Source organism: Nothoprocta perdicaria, unplaced genomic scaffold, assembly GCF_003342845.1.
Source record: "Nothoprocta perdicaria isolate Ctin4 unplaced genomic scaffold, notPer1 scaffold_157, whole genome shotgun sequence".
NCBI classification, from domain to species: domain Eukaryota; kingdom Metazoa; phylum Chordata; class Aves; order Tinamiformes; family Tinamidae; genus Nothoprocta; species Nothoprocta perdicaria.
Genome location: NW_020454727.1, coordinates 1618146 through 1639707, shown reverse-complemented (window position 1 = coordinate 1639707; position 21562 = coordinate 1618146). Strand labels below are relative to the sequence as shown.

The following is a 21562-nucleotide window of genomic DNA, read 5'->3' as shown; positions in this document are numbered from 1 at the left end:
TAAGATCTTACTTTCTTATCTTCCATACCAACTAAGATGCATGTTGCTCTCAAAAGATTATGGAGTTAGCAGCATGTGTATCAAGCTCTGGGGAATAAATAAGAGCTTGAGAGAAAACAACCTTAGGGTGTACTCAAAACTGCACCAATCACCCTGCCAGTTGAGCCATGAAACAGCTTTTGTTCTGGCTTTAGAGGAAATGTTTTCTGTTCCAGGCAAGGCCAAAGCTGCTTTGCAGGAGGCAAATAGCAAAGGCTGCAGAACAGAACTGAATTTATAATATAAAACATGGAAAAAGATACTGGGTTTATGCCATCCTGTTGCAGTGTGCACAGCAAAGCTAAATACCCCAAATAGTGGGTTTTTTTTTTAATGTTTAGTTCCTGCGGCATGGGGGAGAAGAGGGAAATGGTTGTTGGGGAAATTTTCTATGAGCCAGACATACCAAAATCAACCAAACAATGTTTCTGAATCAAAATATGCCCCCCTGGATGAGCAGTTGCTGAACTTGGTAGCTGGAAAATTTCTTCCTTGATTGATGTTTAAGCACAATCTGTGATGTGGCAATGAACATAACAAGGACAGTAGGTTCCAACAAAGATTGCTTTTATTTCACTAGCTGTTGAATAAACAATTGCTTAGCTGCTTTTATCTAGGGCTTCCATCTAGGAGTTCTTTCTCTTTTTTTTTTTTTTCCTCCCACTTAGCATATATGTTTGTCTCTTAAGAAAAGTGATCCCATAGCTAGGTTGCAAATCCTGTAAAGCTTTTAATTTGCTATGAGTCGATGTGTTAGATTCTGTGTTTTGCAGTAGCAGCTACTTGCTGTTCTGCTCATTGCAGTCATGCAAGTCTGGGGTCTTGCACAGGTCTCAAATTGTAGTTTAGAAAGAAGACACTGAACCATTTTATCATCTGTTTAAAGCAGACTCWGGTGTTCTAAATCATAGGTGATACTGTGTCATAACTTTGCATTTGGAGGCAATTCCCCAATTAATTTGGCTCCTTGTGCTTCAGCTTCATTCAAAAGCATTTCATTAATTTGTCCACTCCAAATTTTTCCCTATTCTCTTTGGCAGTAACGTATCAGGAGAAGCCCAGCTGCGAGTGGAAGTGCCAGACTCCATCACGACATGGATAACTGAAGCTGTGGGTCTGTCTGAAGAGAAGGGCTTGGGCATTGCCACTCAAACAGAACTGAAGACATTCAAGCCTTTCTTCATTGATTTCACCTTGCCATACCATGTCATCCGAGGAGAACAGACCAAAATCCCATTGACTGTCTACAATTACTTAACTGTCTGTGTAGAGGTAACAGCCCCTTCATTTCTATTGCTAAGTTACTAAATTATCTTTCAAATCATGAAAGAAAATTTCTTCAGAGATCTACAAGTTGCAGTAGAGAAGGAACAAGGATAGCAGTGATAAGCTCAACAGAAAAACATGAAACAAAATAAATACTTCTTTGCAATACTAATAAAAGTATTTACTTTTAGTTTGAAACAGTTAATAGAGATCTAAAGTGTCTCGCAATGCTTCAGAAATCCAAATACTGAAAAATGTGAAGATAATTAGAAAACTCTCACTGAACCACAAAGAAGAATTTGCTCCTTAATTAGAATCCCTCTCAAAGTAGCTTATTTTGAAAGCCTTTTTTTTCCCCAAGACATGCTTTTTGCATAGTGTATCCTGGTGAAGTTTTTTTGTTTGCTTTTCTTTTTCTCAAATACATTAGCTAGCTTGCTAGTATCATTCTGAACTTCTGGAATTATTGAAAGCAATCCCAACAGTTAAATGTATTATTTGGAGGATTGAGGAATCAATAATCTGTGCATATGGTTATATTGAGCATTATTTTGTGACTTTTTTCACATCTTACATTTATGAGTTTTGTGCGTGAAACTTGCAGTAAATGGCATTCAAAAATTTCCACAGGTTCATGTGAAGATTTCAGTTCCAAAAGGCATCAAGTTTGTTGGGCATCCTGGGAAACACCACCTGACAAGAAAGAAGTGTGTTGCCCCCGGGGAAGCTAAACCCACCTCTATCGTTTTGTCCTTCAATGAGCTTGGACTGAGCAACATCACTGGTAGTATAGAAATAAAAATACTTTCCTGCTTGAAGGAATTTTACAAGCATTCCTTTTTATTCGCTTTTCGGAAGAAAATTCTCACCGGGTACCCTAATTCTCCCAAGTGGGAGAATTCCTAAAATGGAAGCATTCACTGTACTTCACTGACAAGTTAGTATGCCAGATAATTATAGAGAGTAAAATTTGTTTAAYACTGGCAATTAGCAAAGACTTTCTCTGTTGTCCTCTGATGATCCGAGAACTTGTAGGAAAAAACTGTAGTTGCAAAGCACTTCATGTGGTGCTTATCAGCTGTATAGGTATTTAGTTTGCATCAGTGCTTTAAGAACTTCATATTTTGAAATCTCTGCTGCTTCTTTTCTGTTTCTTAGCAAAAGCTTTTGCTTATGGTGGAACTAATTGCTGTCAAGATGGGATGCAGACCTTAAAGAACAGCAAGCACTCGGAGGACAATTACATGGATAAAAGGACCCCAGTTGGGATGGATCATGTTCGCAGTAGTGTTATTATTGAGGTAAGAAAATATGGTTCTGTAATAATTCAGACAAAAAATGACACATGCATGGTCAACTCATGAGAGCTCTTGGGTAATAAATCAAACCTTAATAGGATTATAATGATTTTTGATTCATTGTATGTTGACATTATTGCAAATCATTTTTGTCACGTACACTGAAAGGACCCATTTAATTCTGTTGATAAATATTCTATACTGCTTAGAAGAAAAAGGATTAGAAATGTTCRGAGTATGTTTGTTATGTCAGCACAAGAAATGTGATTTTTAATAATTATCATCTCTCTAGTTAACAGCATGTGCTTTTCTATAAAGGACTTGAAACACTGTACTGCAGCAGAATTTTACTTATGTATTTTCTAAGCAAAATTGAGTAACTGTCATAACTAATCCACTGTATTTTTACATATGGATTCCTGTCCTCATATAGCCAGAGGGATTGTCAAGAGAATACACCTACAGTGTGTTTTTCTGCCCAAATGGTAAGTTCATGATTTGAATGAGATAACATTAAGTTTGTTTGGTTTAGTTATAAATAGAAACACGTGGCTTTATCCCATGGGGAAAAAAAACCCTCTTTGTTTCCATCTGTTCAGTAGAAAAATGAGCAAACTTTTTAACCTGTCTGTGATTGATGAGTTACAGTGTGTAGAAGGAACTTTTGAATAAAGAGGCTTTCTTACCTGGTTGGCTAATTATGAATTTGCTCAAACTGCCCAAGTGATTTCTGGAAATGGCAATTAAATTTCTTTACTTTATGAAACAGTTTACATATTCRGCACTGTGGCTGTACTATATTTTTCAGCCGATGTTTTAAAATTCAGTCTGGAATCAGTATGTCCTTTCTGCCTGAGATTTGGATAGCTCAAACTTGGCTCTGCTAAGCTAAACAGAAATGCTTTTGACCATTAAATTTGAACTGAAAAATCATACACAGATGCATGAAATCTGAGTGATACTAAACTGAAATACCTTCTATATTGAAGAGGGTGTAAGTAGAAGATAGGAAGAAACACCTCCATATATATTTTATAGTTTCACTAAGATAAGCTGGAAAAAAAAGTCCTTAAGAAAAGGAAATGACCATCTATTTAAACTCTGTTAACTATGGGTTATCTTTTAAGTACATGAGTTCTAATTCTTACAACATTCCATTATTTTTCTGACTAGAGAAAATTCACATTTCTACGCCAAACAAATATGAGTACCAATACATGCAGAAACCTGCCCAGATGACCCACTTTGACATTGCTGTGAAAGCACACAATGATGCTCACCTGGCCTTGTCCTCTGGTCCATATGACATGGCAGAGATGACTGAGATTGTTATTGGTGGACATCAAAATACTAAAACATGGATTTCCACCAGCAAAATGGGTGAGCCAGTGGTCAGCGCGGACACAACTGGTATCCTCTCCTGGGATGAATTCCGCAGCTTCTGGATCAGCTGGAAAAATGGAATTATCCAGGTAGTGAGTATAGCTGTRTAACACTCGAGCCTCTTGCTTTCTTAACTAGAGCCGGGGCACGTAGATTTTAAGGACGCATGTTGTAGAAGGAGAAAGCTTCCTTTCTGTCACTTTTCTGTATTAAATCCTGATCCAGGCTAGCTCTATCAGAACGCCTGCTTGGCTTGCCATACACATTCAGCACCTCAGCCTTCAAAGTTTAAGTGCTAGTTGTGTTGAAGGCATGAGAAGCCATGCCTGTGGCACGTGTTCAGGAGTTCTCATTCAGTTTGCTTAGGTTGTTTTGGGGGTGGAAAGGAAAAGGGGATCTGGGAGATGTTCTCTTAGATGTATGTGGGTTACTGGGTCCAAGGGTAAGCTGATTTCATGTGTGGCTTCTTGGAAATATAGGGGCTTTTTCTTTTTTGTACCTTTCAGGTTGGCCATGGTACTCGGGTGCTAAATGAATCTATTATTGTGGAGTGGACAGTCCCCAAACAGCTTGAGGTGAAGTACATTGGCTTTTCCACAGGCTGGGGGTCAATGGGAGAGTTTAAAATATGGAGAAAAGAAGAGACTGATGAAAATCACAATGAAGCGTTTACTCTTGGAGTTCCCCACAACATAATTCCAGGATCAGAAAGAGCTACAGCTTCAATAATAGGTATCAATTATGAGGAGGTATCAATAGGTATTAGTTATCAAGTATGAGGAGATACTTCCAGCGGTTATTTGCTGTATCCCTGACCTGTATTTGAGGAAAATGGACCAGATTAAGTAGTCATAGGCTGTTACAAAGGTACATATCATTTAATTCTGGGACAGAGAAATTTTTCCTGTCTCATTCACTTATTTGAAACCCATCTGAGTTGACAGCAACTTAATGTTGATRCCATCTGAGGCCTCTTCAGAGGCTCTAGCTGTTAAGAGGCAGTATTTCCTAGAATCCACAGCGTGCATTTCATAATCATCATAATCACTACTTGTCCTACCTGCCTCATAAAGTGGTAGTCTAAACTGAATACTCGCAGATAATGAAAATCTGAAATGTGAAATTTCTTCTTTATTCCAGCAAGAACTTGAAGGGCTAAGACTGCAAATTTGAAGGACTACCAATATTTTGCAACAGTTTATTTAAGCTGACTATGTGTAGCTAATAGAAACTAGTTTAGTCAGGTGGGTTTTAATCATAAGCCATCAAAAAGAGGTAAAGATGAATTATTTTATACTGAACATATCACCTCCTTTTCCAAACAGGAGATGTGATGGGTCCTACCCTAAACAACTTGGACAATCTTTTGCGATTACCATTTGGGTGCGGAGAGCAGAACATGATCCATTTTGCTCCCAATGTTTTCGTCCTGAAATATCTGCAGAAAACCAAGCAACTCAGCCATGAAGTGGAGAGTGAAGCTACTGATTACCTTGTTCAAGGTATATCACTAAATATACATAAAGCTTATAGAAAGAGAAAAGGATGTAAGTTAAGAGARCTTTACTAGTGTTATCATTTCTAATCAAGAGAACCCCATGTGATAAAGAATCATCATTTCTTTAGTGTCATTTCACAGGTTAATGGATCTTGATGGCAAGATAATTTCCCTTGATGTGTAGCCTATGCTTCCATTTAATGTCTCCTAGTTTACATAGTTATTGATTTACTGCTCCTATAAGTAACTCATTTCTCTGGGTTTGCAAGCTTTATAAAGTCTTGTAAAATTAAATTTAGTCAAGATCTATGTGACTAGTTCTTGTATTTGTATTTCTAAATTATTTCTCTAGTTCTTGAATTGCTCACATTTCTCTGAACTTCCTCCAGTATATCAGTATCTTCYCAGGAACAGTATATGCAGAATCAGAAGTTAGGATCCAAAGTAGCTATCCAAGAGCTACATAAATAAAGCTTTTTATTATTTTTTTCCCCTGACCTTTCAATGCCTTGTCCTATCTCTTTGAACAGCTCAAAGCAATCTATCTTTTTATGCACTGTTTTTCTTAACATTCAKTTTGGAAGAATCATGCACATAATAGTTTATAATTAAATGCGATTTTCAGGACAAGTAAGAATTTGACAAACATTAATAAAAACAAGAATGACCCAGAGGGACATGACTGTCTTGTATATGAGTCAGACAATAGTCATGTCATGAAATCAGAGGTGACAGGGTTAGGTGGTTCTCTGTTGAAAATGTAAATATAAAATGTAATATATTCCTTGTATTCAGCAGCAAAAGCCCAATGCTGATTCTTTTGCATGGCAACAGTTGTTTCATTTAGAATTTGCTGCACTTGCTGATAGCACTGAGAAAAGGGAAATTTTTTAATAGCCTGGGTTAGTTTTTTCTGTTCAGTGTCACTTGATTTTGTTTCTTTTTATGAATATGCAAACCTTCCAGGATTTGACTCCAAACTCTGCCTCTTCATTAACCCTTAAAGAAGAAATCCTCAAGAGTTTAAAATCTTTCTCTATTTACTGGAGCTCTGCCACATATAAGGTTCGGATGGAAAAGTCTGTTAAGTCTAGAAGGCTTCTGTGACTTACCAAACCAGAAAACTTTTACCACTTAGCCATCCATCATAAAATGTGCCGATACCGAACAATTCCCACATTTCCCTAATTTTTAGAAGTGGCTTGAGCTGAGCTRCTCAGTAATATTTTCTGCTTTTCCATAATGGAGTTTTAAATGGCTGAACAGGTGAAAACTAGAAAGGTGAAGCTTTCCAGTGAGTGTAGGCATCTAGAGGGATGCCTAGAAAACAGAAGGAGGAGGTTTGAGAAGAGCAGGGAGGGGACCCAGCCTGGGGCATGACGAAGCCAGCAAACAAGGAATAAGAACAATGGATAATCAGTCAACCCCCAAAGAGCATCAGAATAACAGAGCAGAATGCTGCAAGACCAGTATAAAATGACTACCACCTATTTGCAAGTCTAGCATGCAGCATTTTGACTCTCTTTTCAGTCCCAGAATTCTGAAAAGGATTCCTGGATAAGCTCTAGCCTACGGACACAAAACTGGATATATCACACACGGCAGAAAAAGAGGTTGCCTCGGGTAGCAGAATCCCTTACACGAGTGCCAGATGTTCCGAGTCTTCATTCACTTTAAATACTTGTTTTTCTCTGTGTGAGGATTTTGGACTCCCACAACTCTTTTATGACTTCCAGGCTACCAGCGCCAGCTGACCTACAAGAGACAAGATGGTTCATACAGCGCTTTTGGCGAGAGGGATTCCTCGGGGAGCATGTGGTGAGTTGCTATTTAAAACAGAAAATTCAGTGTTTGCTAAATGGGGAAAAATACACAATGGGTAGGGAAAGAAGAGTTCTTTTCCAGGTTCCATCAAGGTGTCGTGCACAGTGGAGAACAGATATAATCCTCCCTGTCTAAGCCTGCTGTCTGTATAGTGCTGAGTGTTCTGTACTCTGCTAATAGATGTATAATGGTTGTTTCCAGACTTGGGGGCAACTGAGGCCCTTCTAACATATCCAGGCTTTAGGCACAGGGCCTGTAGTATAGGGCATACCTGGTCTGCTGGATTTSCAGTAGCAATGTATGGGACCCAAGCTTAATTCCTCTGGAGAGTGGAAGTTCACCTGCATATCTGCTGAGTAGCACGTTGTCCCTCTCTACARCAGAGATGTGTCCTGCTAGGGTAGGAAAAGTTTCCCTTACAAATACCTTATATCTTCTTGTGGCTAGAATGGCATGGTGTAAATCTATGCCCTGAGAATCCGAATTGCAGGACTTTTCAGAATAAAACGGCTTGAGAAACAGAAACTAAGGAACTGGGAGATCAGCTCATTTCACTTATGTTCTCTTTAAGCATTAAAGTTGCCTGTTGCGTCATGTTAGTGTGACAGTTGTCTACAGGATCTCATTCTTGCCTGCATTTGCTTGATTATGCTGTCATTTGGCTTCTCCATCTGCTGTGTATTTTCCTTTAGAATGATTTTCCCCCTCAGCTCATCTGAGGGAAAGCACCATTTCTGTGATGCTGCCTCTGAAGACAGTCAACTTTTATCTCAGATCTGGCATCTCCCAGTCCCTAGATGTAAAATATGGTGACACGGAATTACTTAACACTTGAAAAATCCCCTGCCAGGCAACATGCCTCCTACCCTCCCATTCCTCGGGGGCCTGTAAAATGAATGATTCAGTCTCCCAGAGCTGGCCAGAGTTCACACTTGTTGCATGTCAGAGGTTTAGAATTCCAAAAACACTTCTGTTGCTTTCTTAAGTCCTGGTTCTGTGTAAAGTCTAATACAGCCTCAGATTCAGCAGCGCGTCTGGATTTCTTTTTTTGAATATAAGCTCGTAGTTTGTACAGGTAGTAACAAAATCGGAAAATTTACTTCTCCCTTCTTTGTAAATACTTCGTAAATATTTAAAAGCTTTATGCTGGGCAGCAGTGGCCATCTATAAAAGGGAATTTAATTTTTGGAATGTGTCATAATTAAGACAACTTGGTTATAAATTTTGATTTAATTTACTACCCCTTTATTCAGCTTTTATCCAGAAGATAAACAGTATTTCAGTGACTTTATTCTTTTTTTGAAAAGTATTCAGTGCTTCTTCCAGAAGATTTTTATAATTTGTGCTGCCTAAAAATGTTGTTTTCCTTTGATATGATATCCTGCATTTGATTTCTTAATAAAGCTGATAAATTTGTATTTTTAGGCTCACAGCTTTTGTCCTCAAGTCCTTTGCGCAGTCTCGTGGATTTATTTTCATTGATCCAAAAGAGCTAACAGCTGCAAAAGACTGGATCATCCAGCATCAGAAAGAAGATGGTTCTTTTCCAGCTATGGGCCGGATACTAAACAAGGATATTCAGGTAAAAAACATGAAGACTTAAAACTGGGCAACAAATGCATTTTTAAAAGCTTTAGCAAGGTAGGAAGTGATGTCATTTCCTTAAAACCAATATGAATCTTGTTTGAAAGGCTGGAATAATATAGGAAAACGGGATACTATAGGAAACCAAGAGAATTTTCGTGGAACAGTCTCACTGCCCCATTCTCCCGTTTTCATCTAGTGGTTTTATTTGTTGCCCTCCAGGGTGGAATCCATGGTAAGATCTCCCTGACAGCTTATGTGGTCGCAGCTCTTCTGGAAACAGGCATAACTTCTGAGGTAAACAGAAACCTTGTTAAAACAGCTCTTGCATTCTGTGAGTTCTAAACATGCTCCACTTAGTTTTTTCTTTAAACTTGATTTTACTACAGTTTGCTTAAAGAGGCATCCTGTGCTCACCTCAGTGGTAGCACCTGAGTCACTGGCTGTTTCAAAGCCCTGTGACACCTCCAGGCTAAGGAATCTGTTCCGAAGTTGTTCAAGGTGATTCCTCCAGCCTCCTACTGGCAGCTCCAAGTTTAGTCTACGGGAGCAAAACTCCTCCCTGCAATTCCTGCCTGGCCCTGGCCTGCAAATAACATTTTCTGGCTTGTAATTTCAAGGTGTAATTGCAGCCTATGCAGATAATGCTGAGTACATCTAGGCAAGCAACTTTTATTATAACTAGCTTGCTAAGTGCTGATAGTTTAGCTGGGACAGCACAGGCTTCAACCACAGGAATCCTTAAGAGGGATCCAGAAATCTTTTGCAGTCTTGCCTTTGCTGCAGTGGCCAAACTGCTACTGCTATTAGATTACAGTGTCTTTGGAGAGCCATACTCTGTTTTGTGCTGGGCTAGAGGCTTTGAACAGAAACATTGGTCTGTTCTGTAGTGAGAGAGAATAGGAACACTCTTTTTTGGGGAAAAAAATGGCTATATAGGAGTGTGCAATTGTACTTCGTAAGTTTTGAAGTAGCCAAAAGATCTTTTCCAGTACAACAAACATTTTAGAGATTCCTTTCTAAAACCCAGCATAGGAACAATGTTATTTTCCTTTGCATTTTTTTGCCCAGTTGCAAATTCAGTAGAATGAAGAATCTCAGATAACATCATAGCTGAACATTCCCATGGCTAGGGAAACTCTCTATTTGGAGCTGCTTTGACTAGTTTATGAGAACAGCTCTCCATTTGTAGCTCTGTGGAGGTAGAATTGGAAGAAGAACACAGGAGGTGTAGTGGTTTATACAGCATGGTATAGACAATGCTTGGCATTGCCAATRCAGCTTGGCAGTTTGTATTCGGAAAGCAAGATAGCCCATTGAGGCAAAAGTAAGTTTATGGGGACTGGAAAAACAGCCAGTGCAAACAGCAGTATCTACTCAGAACCTCTTAGATAAGCTTAGCACTTTTGATGGCCTCCCTGCAGAGCTCAGGGTGGGACTGGGCTGCTGTTGTGTGCAGACCTCCCCAGCTCGTGTGGGAGTAGAGGACACTGAACCCTATTGAAAAAACAGTTCCTCAAGTGATAGGAGAAGAACTTGCTGCCTCCCCATCAGCACTGTGAGTCGCAGAAGTGATGTGATGCTCCCTCCGGGCTGCTGTGAGTCAGGACAACCCTAGAGGATTTATTTGCTGGAAATGCACAGTTTATGCGGATCTAATGGTTTTCCTAGAGGAGATTTGCAAGTGTTGCTAATGATCTTAGCTAGGAAATGAGGAAGGGGAAGGTTAGTGCCACAGGGAAATCAAAGGAAACCATATTACATCAAGTCCAATTAAATTGTTTCTATAAATTATCAGAGCTACGTTCCTGCACAGTGAGGTCATCGAGGGAGTTAATAAAACATGTTTGTTGGCTGCAGGGACCCCTGGGAACCTTGGCCTTTATTATCCTCTGGCGTCTGCTAGACGCTTCAGAGTGTCAGGAACGCAATCAAACGCACAGAGCTCACTCCTGCTCTCTTCATCTGCTTCCTTGCAGGGGCATGAAACTCCTTCAGCGTTAGGGGGACAAAATATATCTAGGCATTAGTCTAAGTGATTCATGCTGTGCTATTGGTTCCTGTTTTAAAATTCTTCGTGGGTGTCTCAATGAAAAAGGAAAGYTGGATCTGTTCTACACAGAGCAAAATTCTTTCCTGGTTTTCTTAACGGAGACATAATTGTGAGAAGTATTGTGCTGCTAAGTGTGGAGGTGCAGAGGCTGGTAATGTGTCTGGGCTCTTTCCCCCTAATATAGGAAGAAGAAACAGCTGTTGCCAAAGCAAAGCACTTCTTGGAGTCCAACTTATATTCAGCAGAGGATCCCTACACTACCGCCTTGACAGCGTATGCCCTGACACTGCTGCACAGTCCTTCTGCCTCCGTGACGCTGCGCAAAATGAACAGCATGGCAATTACCCAAGGTACTGGGCACCCCAAACCCTAAACCCATCTGGGACAGGTCCTGAAGCTGGCCACCCTCCTACAGGAGAGAATGCTGAGTTTAATGGGTGCAGCTTGTCCTGAAGAAATGACTGCACTGGAAGCTTTGCAGTCCCATTCCCATCACTATGGCAGAATTTGCTTAGTAACACAAGACAGATACTCTTAATAGTATCTTTTAATCCAAAATCCAGGAATTATACCACTTGTCACATCTTYGTAATTTATTCCATTCTCCTGTTGTTCTAGAGGGCTTTACACACTGGAGCTTGACAGGAACTCTGGTTACTGATGAAGATACCTTCATGGGATTTAACGACGGTCTCTCTCAATCAGGTACCAGCATTGCAAAGACAAAATAAAAGAAGGGGCTGCAACAGCAGGCCAGGGGCTGCTGCATTCTAGTTCATCACTGTCAGCCTCAACTGTACAAATCAGAGCCATAATAACAATAAATAACACTATAACTTTAAAATAATTTAAACTTCTTGTGCCTACTAGTTGGATATAAACGAACAAATTTTTGGCAAGGGGCTAATTGGATTTCCTATGAAAATCTCTAGGACAGGAATGGCAGAAAGTAGTACTGTAGTGGTAAAGAAATTACATATAGTMAAGCAGAAAGAAGACTCTCTGTGTGAAGACAAAAAAATTTCACCCATTTCCCCACCTCTGTCTTGCAGTTGTTTCTGCAGAAGTGGAAATGACATCTTATGCTCTTCTGACGTACACGCTCCTAGGAGACGTGGCCTCTGCACTCCCGGTTGTTAAATGGCTTTCACAGCAGAGAAATGCACTTGGGGGGTTCTCATCTACTCAGGTGAGCTAACTCTGAAAAATGTCATTTCAACTTGTTAGTAAGTTTACTGCTGTATTCTTTGCTATTGTGATCCCTCCATATTCTCATCTCTAGGATACGTGTGTAGCCCTGCAGGCTCTGTCTGAATATGCAATCCTTTCATATGTTGGAGGAGTCAACCTTACCATTTCCTTGGCTTCTACTAATCTGGACTACCAGGAGACATTTGAGCTTAACAAAATAAATAAAAAAGTCCTCCAGACTGCAGTGGTAGGTGGCTTTGTGTTCATGTCGCCCAATTGCCAGTGTCCTGTCTGGGCTGGGTTCTAAGTGGTAACTCAGATAAGTTCAGTAGTGGCAAAAATGTGGGTTAAACACTGAGCAAGTGCTGGAAAGAATGGGCCTTGTTTGCTTCACTTGTGCYATCTTGTTTAGTACTTGTCCCACTCTTATTTAGTGCTGAAAGATATTTCATGCACAGTACAGCTAGAATGGGTATGAATTTCCATTGAGTGCCTTGTCTTTTCTGTGTCTTAACTGTGGATTCTCCCCAGATTCCCAGTATCCCGACGGGGCTGTTTGTGAGTGCCAAAGGTGAAGGCTGCTGCCTGATGCAGGTAAAGTTGCCACGGGGTGGAAGAAGTGTGCGAGTGGGTGATCTCTAAACTAACACAGTCCTATTTTTTTTTCCCTAATCCCAGCTTGTTAGGAGGAAGGGGTTGTACCTTGAGTTTCTCTCTAAACAATTATATAATGAGGATGTTGCTTTAATTCGTATGAGCAACTATGGTTGTACCAGTGAATTTGATCTGGTACAACTTCATCTGTATGTAATCATCCCTTTACTTGATTAGTTTTGGGCCTACCCTTACCCTGCTCTGAAGAGATCTGACATCCATCCTGGTCTGTGAGGAGCAGTTGCAGACGCTACAGAAGATTTGCATATTGAAAGGCATCTCTGATATATTATTTTTCCCTTTTCTGCTGCAGATTGATGTCACTTACAATGTGCCTGATCCTATTGCCAAACCAGCTTTTCAGCTCCTGGTTAACCTGAAGGAACCAAAGTCAGAGCAGCATCTTCAGGCTCCAAATCTCCTGCGGTCTGTSTCTCCAGATGAAAATCGCTCTGAAGCCTTGCACAGAGAGAGGACACTGGTGGATGATGATGACCCAGCTTCGGATCAGGATCATCAGGAATATAAAGTCATACTGGAGACATGCACAAGGTACCAGGCTGCATCCCACCCTACCTGTTTCTCAGAGAATTGTTGTTCAGTTTTGCCTGTCACCTAACAAAAGATGCTGCTTGCAGTGGTATCAATTTGGATTCCAACTTTATAGTAATGGCACAATATGTGTGGATATTTGTTAACAAGTTCTCTAAGGCTGATTTCTTCTGCATATAAACAGCTGTGCAAGAAATAATGTATGATGCTAAAGCTCCACAAGTTTCATCCCTGGGTCTTAAAACTGGTGGTATCTTTGCAAAGTGAGTTATCCTCATCTTACATGTTGGGAAACTGAAGATATTAAGAGAAAGTAACTTGTCTGTAGATAGCCAGAATTTGGCAAGAATACATTATGCCTGCATTTAATCCACTTATTTATGTTCTGCGTAAACACAGCAGTACTACTGTAGATATTGGGAGCTKAGCATTTCATTACAAATGCTTTGTTTTAAGGAAGTTATAGAAAAGTTGGCTTGAGAGAAGGAAATCCACAACTGGACTAAAGAAAGAGGGTTTAGAGCACCCTCTGCATACCAGAAAATGTTGTTCCTTRGTTTTATAGCCATTCTGCTTTTCTGCAATGAACACAGCAGGTGCTGGGACTGTAGCATCACTTAGCTCAAACAGCAGAAGTGAAGTGAACAGTTCAGATGTAATTCATGGGTATGGAAAATTTTTGCTGCCCTGTCTCCTTCCTTCCTGAGGAGGGAAAACCATGCAGTGAATACAGTCCTGAGAGCACTTAGCTGCAGTGGCTCCAGGCAAAGATGAAATCTTATCTCAGTCCGCACACTTGTCCCTTGCTCACATGTTTTTTTGAGCAGAAGGATGAGTCTAAGGATGGCAAAGGAACCATTCTGAGCCACATCTGTTAGCCCTGAACTAGCTGCCAAGGAAGGATGGTTAAAAGCTGATTATTTGCAAGAAGAGAGAAGCTTTTCTGGGGAAATAGGAAGAGCTTCCTTGCAGCATTGTCATCTCTTCTGCCGTGTAGCAAAGAATGGAAATCTTACGCAATGGCCCAAGTCTTTTTTTCTCTGAAACTTCTGTTTCAGCTGTGATCCATCCTGGGTGGTCTCATGTACCATTTGTTATCTTCAGTTGTGATTTTATTCTCATTCTTTTCTTTCTCTTTTTGTTCTTATTGGAAGATGGCTGCACTCTGGATCCTCTAACATGGCTGTCCTGGAAGTGCCCTTATTCTCAGGGTTTCGTGCAGATATTGAGAGCCTAGAGCAGGTAAGATGTTGCAATGAGAGTCCAAGACACAATCTTCAGCTGGGACCCAGCTCCCTAGTTGGCAGGGATTCTCTCTGGGAAGCAGTAGGAAGCAAATGGCATTGTTTGTTAGAGCATGCTCTGAAAAGATGCATTTACAACTGGGGGAGCAGGAGATTTCACTTGTCAAAAAATGTTTATTTGAAATGAGTAAACAGATGTTCTGAGCAAGACTAACAAATTTACTTAATGTAGCCAAATAAAGGCTTCTTACTGAGCGCACAGCCCACGGTAATTAAATGGGACCCATTTGGAAAAGCTGAAGTGAAAATGTGCCTTAACGGGAGCTGTTTATGGCTTCTTAGTAGGCTGTGTTATCTCCAACATCTGGATTCCATTTCATTGGAGGCTCCRTGTCTTGGAATTTTTTGCCTTTTTTYCCCCCCTCTCTTCCTTCTGGGAGAACATCGTATTTATTGCAAGCCAAACTGAGGTGGACAGAATGTGCCTCTTACCCAGCCAGGCCTCTAGGGGAGATGTACCGTAATCGTATTAGTTTGCTTTAAATTTTGTCAAAGCATTACAAGGTATTCACTTTTTCACTTGTTTTGTTTAATGCTGCTACCCTTTAAGGGTGGTGTAATTGAAGAAGAGTTTAAAGGAACTAAATTTGATCCTTGAGAATYGGTGAAGAGATAAATAGGGTTTTTTTCCAAAACATATCTTTAATAACCTTATCTTCARTATGCAAAAAACAAAAACAAAGAAGAAAAAAAAACAGGAATTTAAAGTAGAATTATAGTCTAGAACAGGCTGATTAACTTGACATCCCATTTCAAAGAAAGTGCGTATTGTTTTGATTTGTCAAGGATTTTACTTGATTTGGCTAATTTGTTTTAAACATTATAGCATTTTCTTGGTGAAAGTGAGGCCAATATGTTCCTTTTCAGGGGCTTACAATCCGTGTCAGAAGCTGTCGGATGGTTCCTATAGGATTGTCAGGAAATGCTGAGAAACGTGCACGTTAGTCTCTGAGAACAAACTTAGATCCTTTCCATATTAAGGAGATATGTTTAGTTACTTACTTTAGAGRTGTATGTTGGTAAGGTAGAAAAGAATTACTGCAAAGGGGAATATCAAGGTTATTTAAAATCCATTTGCAATATATATTTATTATCAAATTCTTTGATTATTTCAAGCACMTGAGTGTAAAATACAGCAATTTTTATTGGCCCATTGATTTTTGAGTCTATTATCGTCTCTCATTTGAGACAAATCGTGCCTTAAACAGAACAGGGCTATTCAGATCAGTCAAGGCTGCTGGTAGGAGGTCTCCAAAATCTCTGTAGTAAGAGAAAGAAGGAAATTAGATGAGGGTCTTGTCATGGTTCTGGTTTGTATTTTATATTTTAACTCCTCCTGCTGAAGTGCTAGAGTGCCAGTTGTTTGTATTGCATTCATATAAGTTATTTTTCACGGTAATTTATGTAAAGAATATCAAGGGTCAGCCAGGTAACCCAGATAGAGACTTGCAAAGCAGACGTGCCTATTTTTATTGTTATTACTGCAAGACAGCCACGTGCAGCAATCTGCTCTGTGCAATGTCCAATGCTTTGCACTAACCTGGAAGACAACTGGGATACGCGATTAACATCAGGCTATACCCTCCTCCAGCAGACTCTAATCCCAGTTCTGCAATGAACTAAATATGTCATCTTTTCAGATCGCTTTGGTTTGCAGTTCCTCTCTTCTCCTTCCTGTGTGTTGCCAAGAATTGGGAAGGATATTGCACCTTCAAGGGGGAGCATTTCCCCTTGAAGAGCTGCATTTCGTCTTCCCTTTTTCAGACATCCTTTATGCTTGTGAAGAAAAAAAAAAAAAAAAAAGGTAGGGACAAAACTCAAACATACAGGTAGACAGTGAAGACCCAGCTATAACTATAGACGCAGCTATAACTTATTCACGGCTACCAAGTTTGTATCCAAATTAAGCTCAGGAAAATGCAGCTCTCCCATTGACGACGTGGTGCCAGTTTGTCCTTTTGGCCACCTTGTTCTGCAGAGGCAAACCCTGTCATTCCCCTTGCTGCATGGTTCCTTCTTATTTTTCTTTTTCTTCCACGAGCCCTTTCCCTCTGCCCCCGGTGAGGAGCAGCAGGGCTGTAAATGAGGTCTCCTTGCCTGCTCTTTGCCCTCACAAGGGAGCAGTGTGTGCAAAGGGACCGCCGTGCAGCTCGGGGCACCGATGGTTAATGAACGCTCCCTTGCTCRGTCCACAAATCCTTCTAATAATGCTGGGTGTCGACAAGGTCAGCAGGTCACTGCAGGCTGGTGTATATCAAGCTTCACCAGAAAAATGCAGCTTCAGCTGAGCTGAGCATTTCCCGGTGGCGCCAGCCTCTCCAAGCCCTCATAAAAGGCCTGTCTGCAGCCCTCTACTGCTGAGTAATAACAGCCACCACCAGGCCCCTAAAATTATAAGGACAAATTAAATTGGCCCTTTCCATATTGTGCGGGACTTAAACACATGTTCCTTTGCTTGTTACAGTAATAGCAGGAAGCTACGTGCAGGATTTTACAACTGGAAGCACTGTGCTGAAGAAATTCACAGCTGAAAAATGCTGGTAACAGGTTTGGGCAAATTGCAATACAAATGCGCTTTGATTCCTGTCACTCTCCCTAATACAGAAAAATACTAAGGTTTTGTGCTCCTTTTTGCAGAGTTTTCAATTGTGGATTCCAAGACAATTTAGAAACAGTTTAAAAAAAAAAAAAAGGGGGCAAAGTAAATATTAGCCCTGTATCACAAACAGAGGAAGGTAATAGAACAGTTTAGGAAAGAGGATTAAAATATCAGCTCTGACTCGCTAATCTTTACTTCACTCCCCAAACTGTGATTCAAACACAGTCCTTTTCCACAGACCATCCTCCTCCCCACTCCCTGGTCTCTACCATTCACATAATGCACTTTTGGGATGGAGTTTATCAAAATGGTGATTGATCCTGTGCTTAAGCATGCCTGACATGCGACAGTCATAACATCAAGATACTGGTTTTCCACAAATAATAAAGATGTAATAGCAGATGGGAAGAGCTCCTAGAGCTTGTTCTGCTGCTGCTCCCCATGTGTGAGGATTTTCCCAATAATTAAAAGACATGAGCAGAGGCGGGCTGTGGACCTGGTCCAGCACATCCTGAAACATCCTGAGCATCAGAGGGAGGGAAGATGATAGCAGAGGCCTGGCCTGATCCTCCTCATCGGGAGGAAGGATGGCTGGGACCCTTTCAAACGGCTGCTCCTTTYGAATGTCAGCATAAATCTTCCTGGCACAAGAATGTTTTTGATTTTTTGGCAGGTGGGAGAAGGGAGTTATGAATACCTGGTGCATTTCAGCACTGTGATTCCCTGGCAGCTCTGAAGGAGTTTGAATAAGAGACTTTTGATCAAGTGTTTGGGCATTTCTGAGGTTTTACTTGAGCTGTGCTACTACAAGCAATCCGAGACTACTTCAATTGAATTATGGATGAGGTGGCAGACAGTGCAAAGGAGGTCCCTGTTCCTCAGGGAGCAGGAAGAGCATTCGGTGTTGTGCACCTTGCAAGCGTTCCTTATGGGAGCATAGGAACGAATGGGGAGTTAATTTTTCTCTCTGATGTCTGAGAGCAGCTTTGACTCTCTTTGCATTTCACCTCTCTTCCTGAGGCATCGTCCTTGCAGCAGGAGAAATCTCTGTCCTCTAGCAGCTAAGCATCCATTTTGGACAAGTCTGAAATCTGTGGTTACAAGATGTTTTCTACAAGATGAAATGAAACTAAACCTGTTCATTTCTTCCCAGTTACTGATGAACAAGCAAATTGGATTAAAAAGATATGAAGTTGATGGAAGAAAAGTACTTTTTTACTTTGATGAGGTAATGAATTTTGGCTTTTTTTCCCCCTATGATTTACTTTTCAATGAAAGGCAAATTACTGTTGGATGAGGTGTAGATTCTGTGTATTGCTGTTGGTGGTCCCTTGCAGATGAGGATCATGATGCAGCTTTAACTGCAGTTGTCTGAGCATCTTTTGAGGTATGAAGGTGGGTGCTGTGTTTTTGGTTGGCAATCAAACTGCAAGGGAGGCAAGTGATTAGCTACAGCAAAAGTGGAATCTCTGGGAGGATGACACTTAATTTTTGCCTCAAAATATGCTGACCTTCCAAGTCAGGGAAYACCAACTGAGTTCCAGGTTTAATTTTCTGACATGGTATGTCAAGTATCTGCTTTAAAGGTCAGCAAAATGTCCATTGGGCCTTTGTTCCCTCCTCTTTCCCTCTGTACCTAGCACTGGAGGGTGTCCTGAGTCTCACAGAATGCCTAGCACAGTGGGTAACATGAGGAGCACGTGCTGTATGTTACTTGTTTCTTCATTTAAAGTGTGATTCTGTTAAAACGAGTCCTTTATATCACTTTATACAGATTCCTAGCCAGTGTATGACGTGTGTGAAGTTTCAAGCTTTCAGAGAGTACATAGTTGGGAAAACAGCTCCTGTTCCCATCAAAGTGTATGATTACTACGAGCCAGGTACGTGCYGCTTCCCTCTGATTTTTGCCATCAAGCAGAGCTGTGGCAATGGGGCTCAATTGTGACTTCTCCATCTTGTTGGCCTGCAGCTTTCGAAGCAACTCGTTTCTACAACGTGAGTGAAAACAGTCCCTTGGCTCGAGAGCTCTGTGACGGGCCAACATGCAATGAGGTGGAAAGCTCAGCTAGCCAATGGGTTGGTAAGTTGTACCAAAGCCTAGCAGGTATTTTGGAAAACGAGACTCAAAGAAATACTGTTTAGGTGTTTAGAACTTAAAATGTTTAGGAAAATACTCTATTGCAGTATCTCTGTTAATAGAAGGTTTACAAATACCTGCATAATAGCAACATTAAACTTAGTACAGCCAAACAGACCAATATAGTCTGGCCTCCTAATGCCAAAGTGATTATTATTATTATTAGCTGCTTCAGAGGCAAGATATCATGTATAATTCTGGAAGAACCTGTCTTAAGTGAGATGAGATAATAAATGTAACTGTAAAGACTTTTTCAGTGCAAATTTTCTTCTAAATATCTTGTAGTAGGGAGCTCCACAGTTAACTGTGGGAAGGTGAAACCTTTTCACAAGTTGGTGACAAGGATGGCTTACCCCAGAAACTGTCATTACCTTTCTATCCTGTATGTTTTACAAAAGAGGATTTTATTGTCTTCTGTCTGGAATCTGCTGCAATCCGGTTCTTTCAAAAAGGGAGTTTTAATCCCATAGCTTCATTAAGTTTGTTACTTCCTATTAGAAGTTCGGCCAGTTTGACTTGAAAGCATATGTGAGAGAAGTAGAAGAGAACTATCACTTTTCATCCCCACCCTGCAAAAATATTGCTTTGATGCTTTTGCTTTCTTTACAGGCTTTGTTCATTCTGGACCATGCAATAACATTTTTGGCTGCCTGGAAGATGAGTATTTTGAGCAATGCATGTGCTCACGAGACTGTGGCTATGACGGGGAGCCTGTTTGTGGATCAGATGGACTGATTTATCAGAACCATTGCCAGATGGAAGTAGCATCGTGCAGGAATAATACAAGGATAGAACAGGTCCCCATGTCTCAATGTTCTGCCTGTAGGTTTCCTTTGGTTCTCTTTTCTGTTACAATCTAGTTTTAGGTCACTACAAATCCTCATTGGTTTCATTAACAATTGATGACCGCTGCATTTGTTTTTCTTTTTTAATCACAGCCAAGAATTTGCCAGAAGAAAGGGAGACCCACTTCCTCACAGTTGAGCAACCCAGCGTTCAACAAACTGCAGCAGGTAGTATCCTACTTTTGCATTTATCCAAGGCCTTTTTTCTTTAAGAGCTTATCATCCTATCGTTCTACAAAAAATATACCTGATTCTTTAGCACACTTAAATAAAGATGTAGAAATAATTTTGGCATGTTTTAGGAAAGACAAAGTATATCTAGAAATCAGATGAAGACATCAAGAAAACTTAGGRTAAGTCTTTGACACCAGTCTAGCTCTTTTGGTCCTTTTCAGGAAAATCTTGCACAACACCTGCTGCTTACAGCACATGTGCAAGATTTAGGTAGTTGTTCATAGAAACTGGCAAGTAACCTTATTTTCTCAGCCTTGGTTTGGTTGAACAGTACAGACTCTGTGATCTTTTCTTCAATATTAACCTGGACGGATCCTGTTTGAAACCAGGTTGATATAATCTGTCCCAACAAACAACTGTTGACAGTTGTCCAGTCTATCTGGACAACAGACCAACCCAATGCAAGAACTGTGAGTCCAGGTGGATTGACTTCACCTTTAGCAGCTCTGTACAAAATTTGAACTGACAGTCTTGATCCGCTCAGAGCTGCTGTTTGGAATAAAGGGCCTTAGTGAGCAAAAATGTTAAGGTCGGTAGATGGAGCAGTCAGGAATTTGGCTGCTCATTTTATTTGGTGCTTACACTCATACTTTTTTTTTTCCAAGACTCATGTCGAACTTCCTCATTGCTCACAATAAATCTCACCAAGAAGCAGTGGAGGGTCAATAGAATAGTTTGTTTCAAGCTGTTTCTAGTAAATAAACTGGACTAGATTTTTCCTGGCTCCTTTCCACTCATTAATTCTCCCCTGGCCTTCCCTCCCAACGAATTGGTAAAACAAGTTAATTCTTCAAGAGAAGTCTCTGCCTTCCTGTGTCCTCTTAGAACCAGAGTTTGGGCTAGCATGTGCCTAAACTTGGAGCMACTCTTATGTTCTTTGCTCTTCTCCTCTACAGAAGTTGACAGGCAAGGTTTTTATTGAGGTATAAAAGCATGATGTGCTCATTTCTACTGGTCGTCTAGTCCCAGAGTGTTTTAGTGCCTTTCCTGTGTTTCCTCCCTTGCAGCCTTGGCTTAATGTGAATATATCTAAGTCTGTTAGAGTATCTGAAATGAACAGATCTCTTTTATTTGGGGCTGATAAAGACTGATAGGTTATCA

At 40.5% G+C, this 21562-nt stretch overlaps 1 protein-coding gene across 1 annotated transcript in view; it reads left to right on the top strand.

Annotated features, from left to right (window-relative positions):
- CPAMD8 (C3 and PZP like, alpha-2-macroglobulin domain containing 8) overlaps window positions 1-21562 on the top strand; it is a 44053-nt gene that overhangs the window by 15768 nt on the left and 6723 nt on the right. Inside the window, exons 20-41 of the mRNA XM_026035174.1 lie at window positions 1080-1311; window positions 1936-2089; window positions 2464-2606; window positions 3037-3088; window positions 3777-4075; window positions 4493-4718; window positions 5312-5488; window positions 7221-7302; window positions 8734-8890; window positions 9115-9189; window positions 11130-11295; window positions 11564-11650; window positions 11998-12134; window positions 12228-12383; window positions 12668-12730; window positions 13104-13342; window positions 14497-14584; window positions 18399-18473; window positions 19020-19125; window positions 19215-19325; window positions 19992-20204; window positions 20321-20395. Coding sequence (XP_025890959.1) covers window positions 1080-1311; window positions 1936-2089; window positions 2464-2606; window positions 3037-3088; window positions 3777-4075; window positions 4493-4718; window positions 5312-5488; window positions 7221-7302; window positions 8734-8890; window positions 9115-9189; window positions 11130-11295; window positions 11564-11650; window positions 11998-12134; window positions 12228-12383; window positions 12668-12730; window positions 13104-13342; window positions 14497-14584; window positions 18399-18473; window positions 19020-19125; window positions 19215-19325; window positions 19992-20204; window positions 20321-20395 — 3113 coding nt within the window. The remainder of the gene's footprint in view (window positions 1-1079; window positions 1312-1935; window positions 2090-2463; window positions 2607-3036; window positions 3089-3776; window positions 4076-4492; window positions 4719-5311; window positions 5489-7220; window positions 7303-8733; window positions 8891-9114; window positions 9190-11129; window positions 11296-11563; window positions 11651-11997; window positions 12135-12227; window positions 12384-12667; window positions 12731-13103; window positions 13343-14496; window positions 14585-18398; window positions 18474-19019; window positions 19126-19214; window positions 19326-19991; window positions 20205-20320; window positions 20396-21562) is intronic.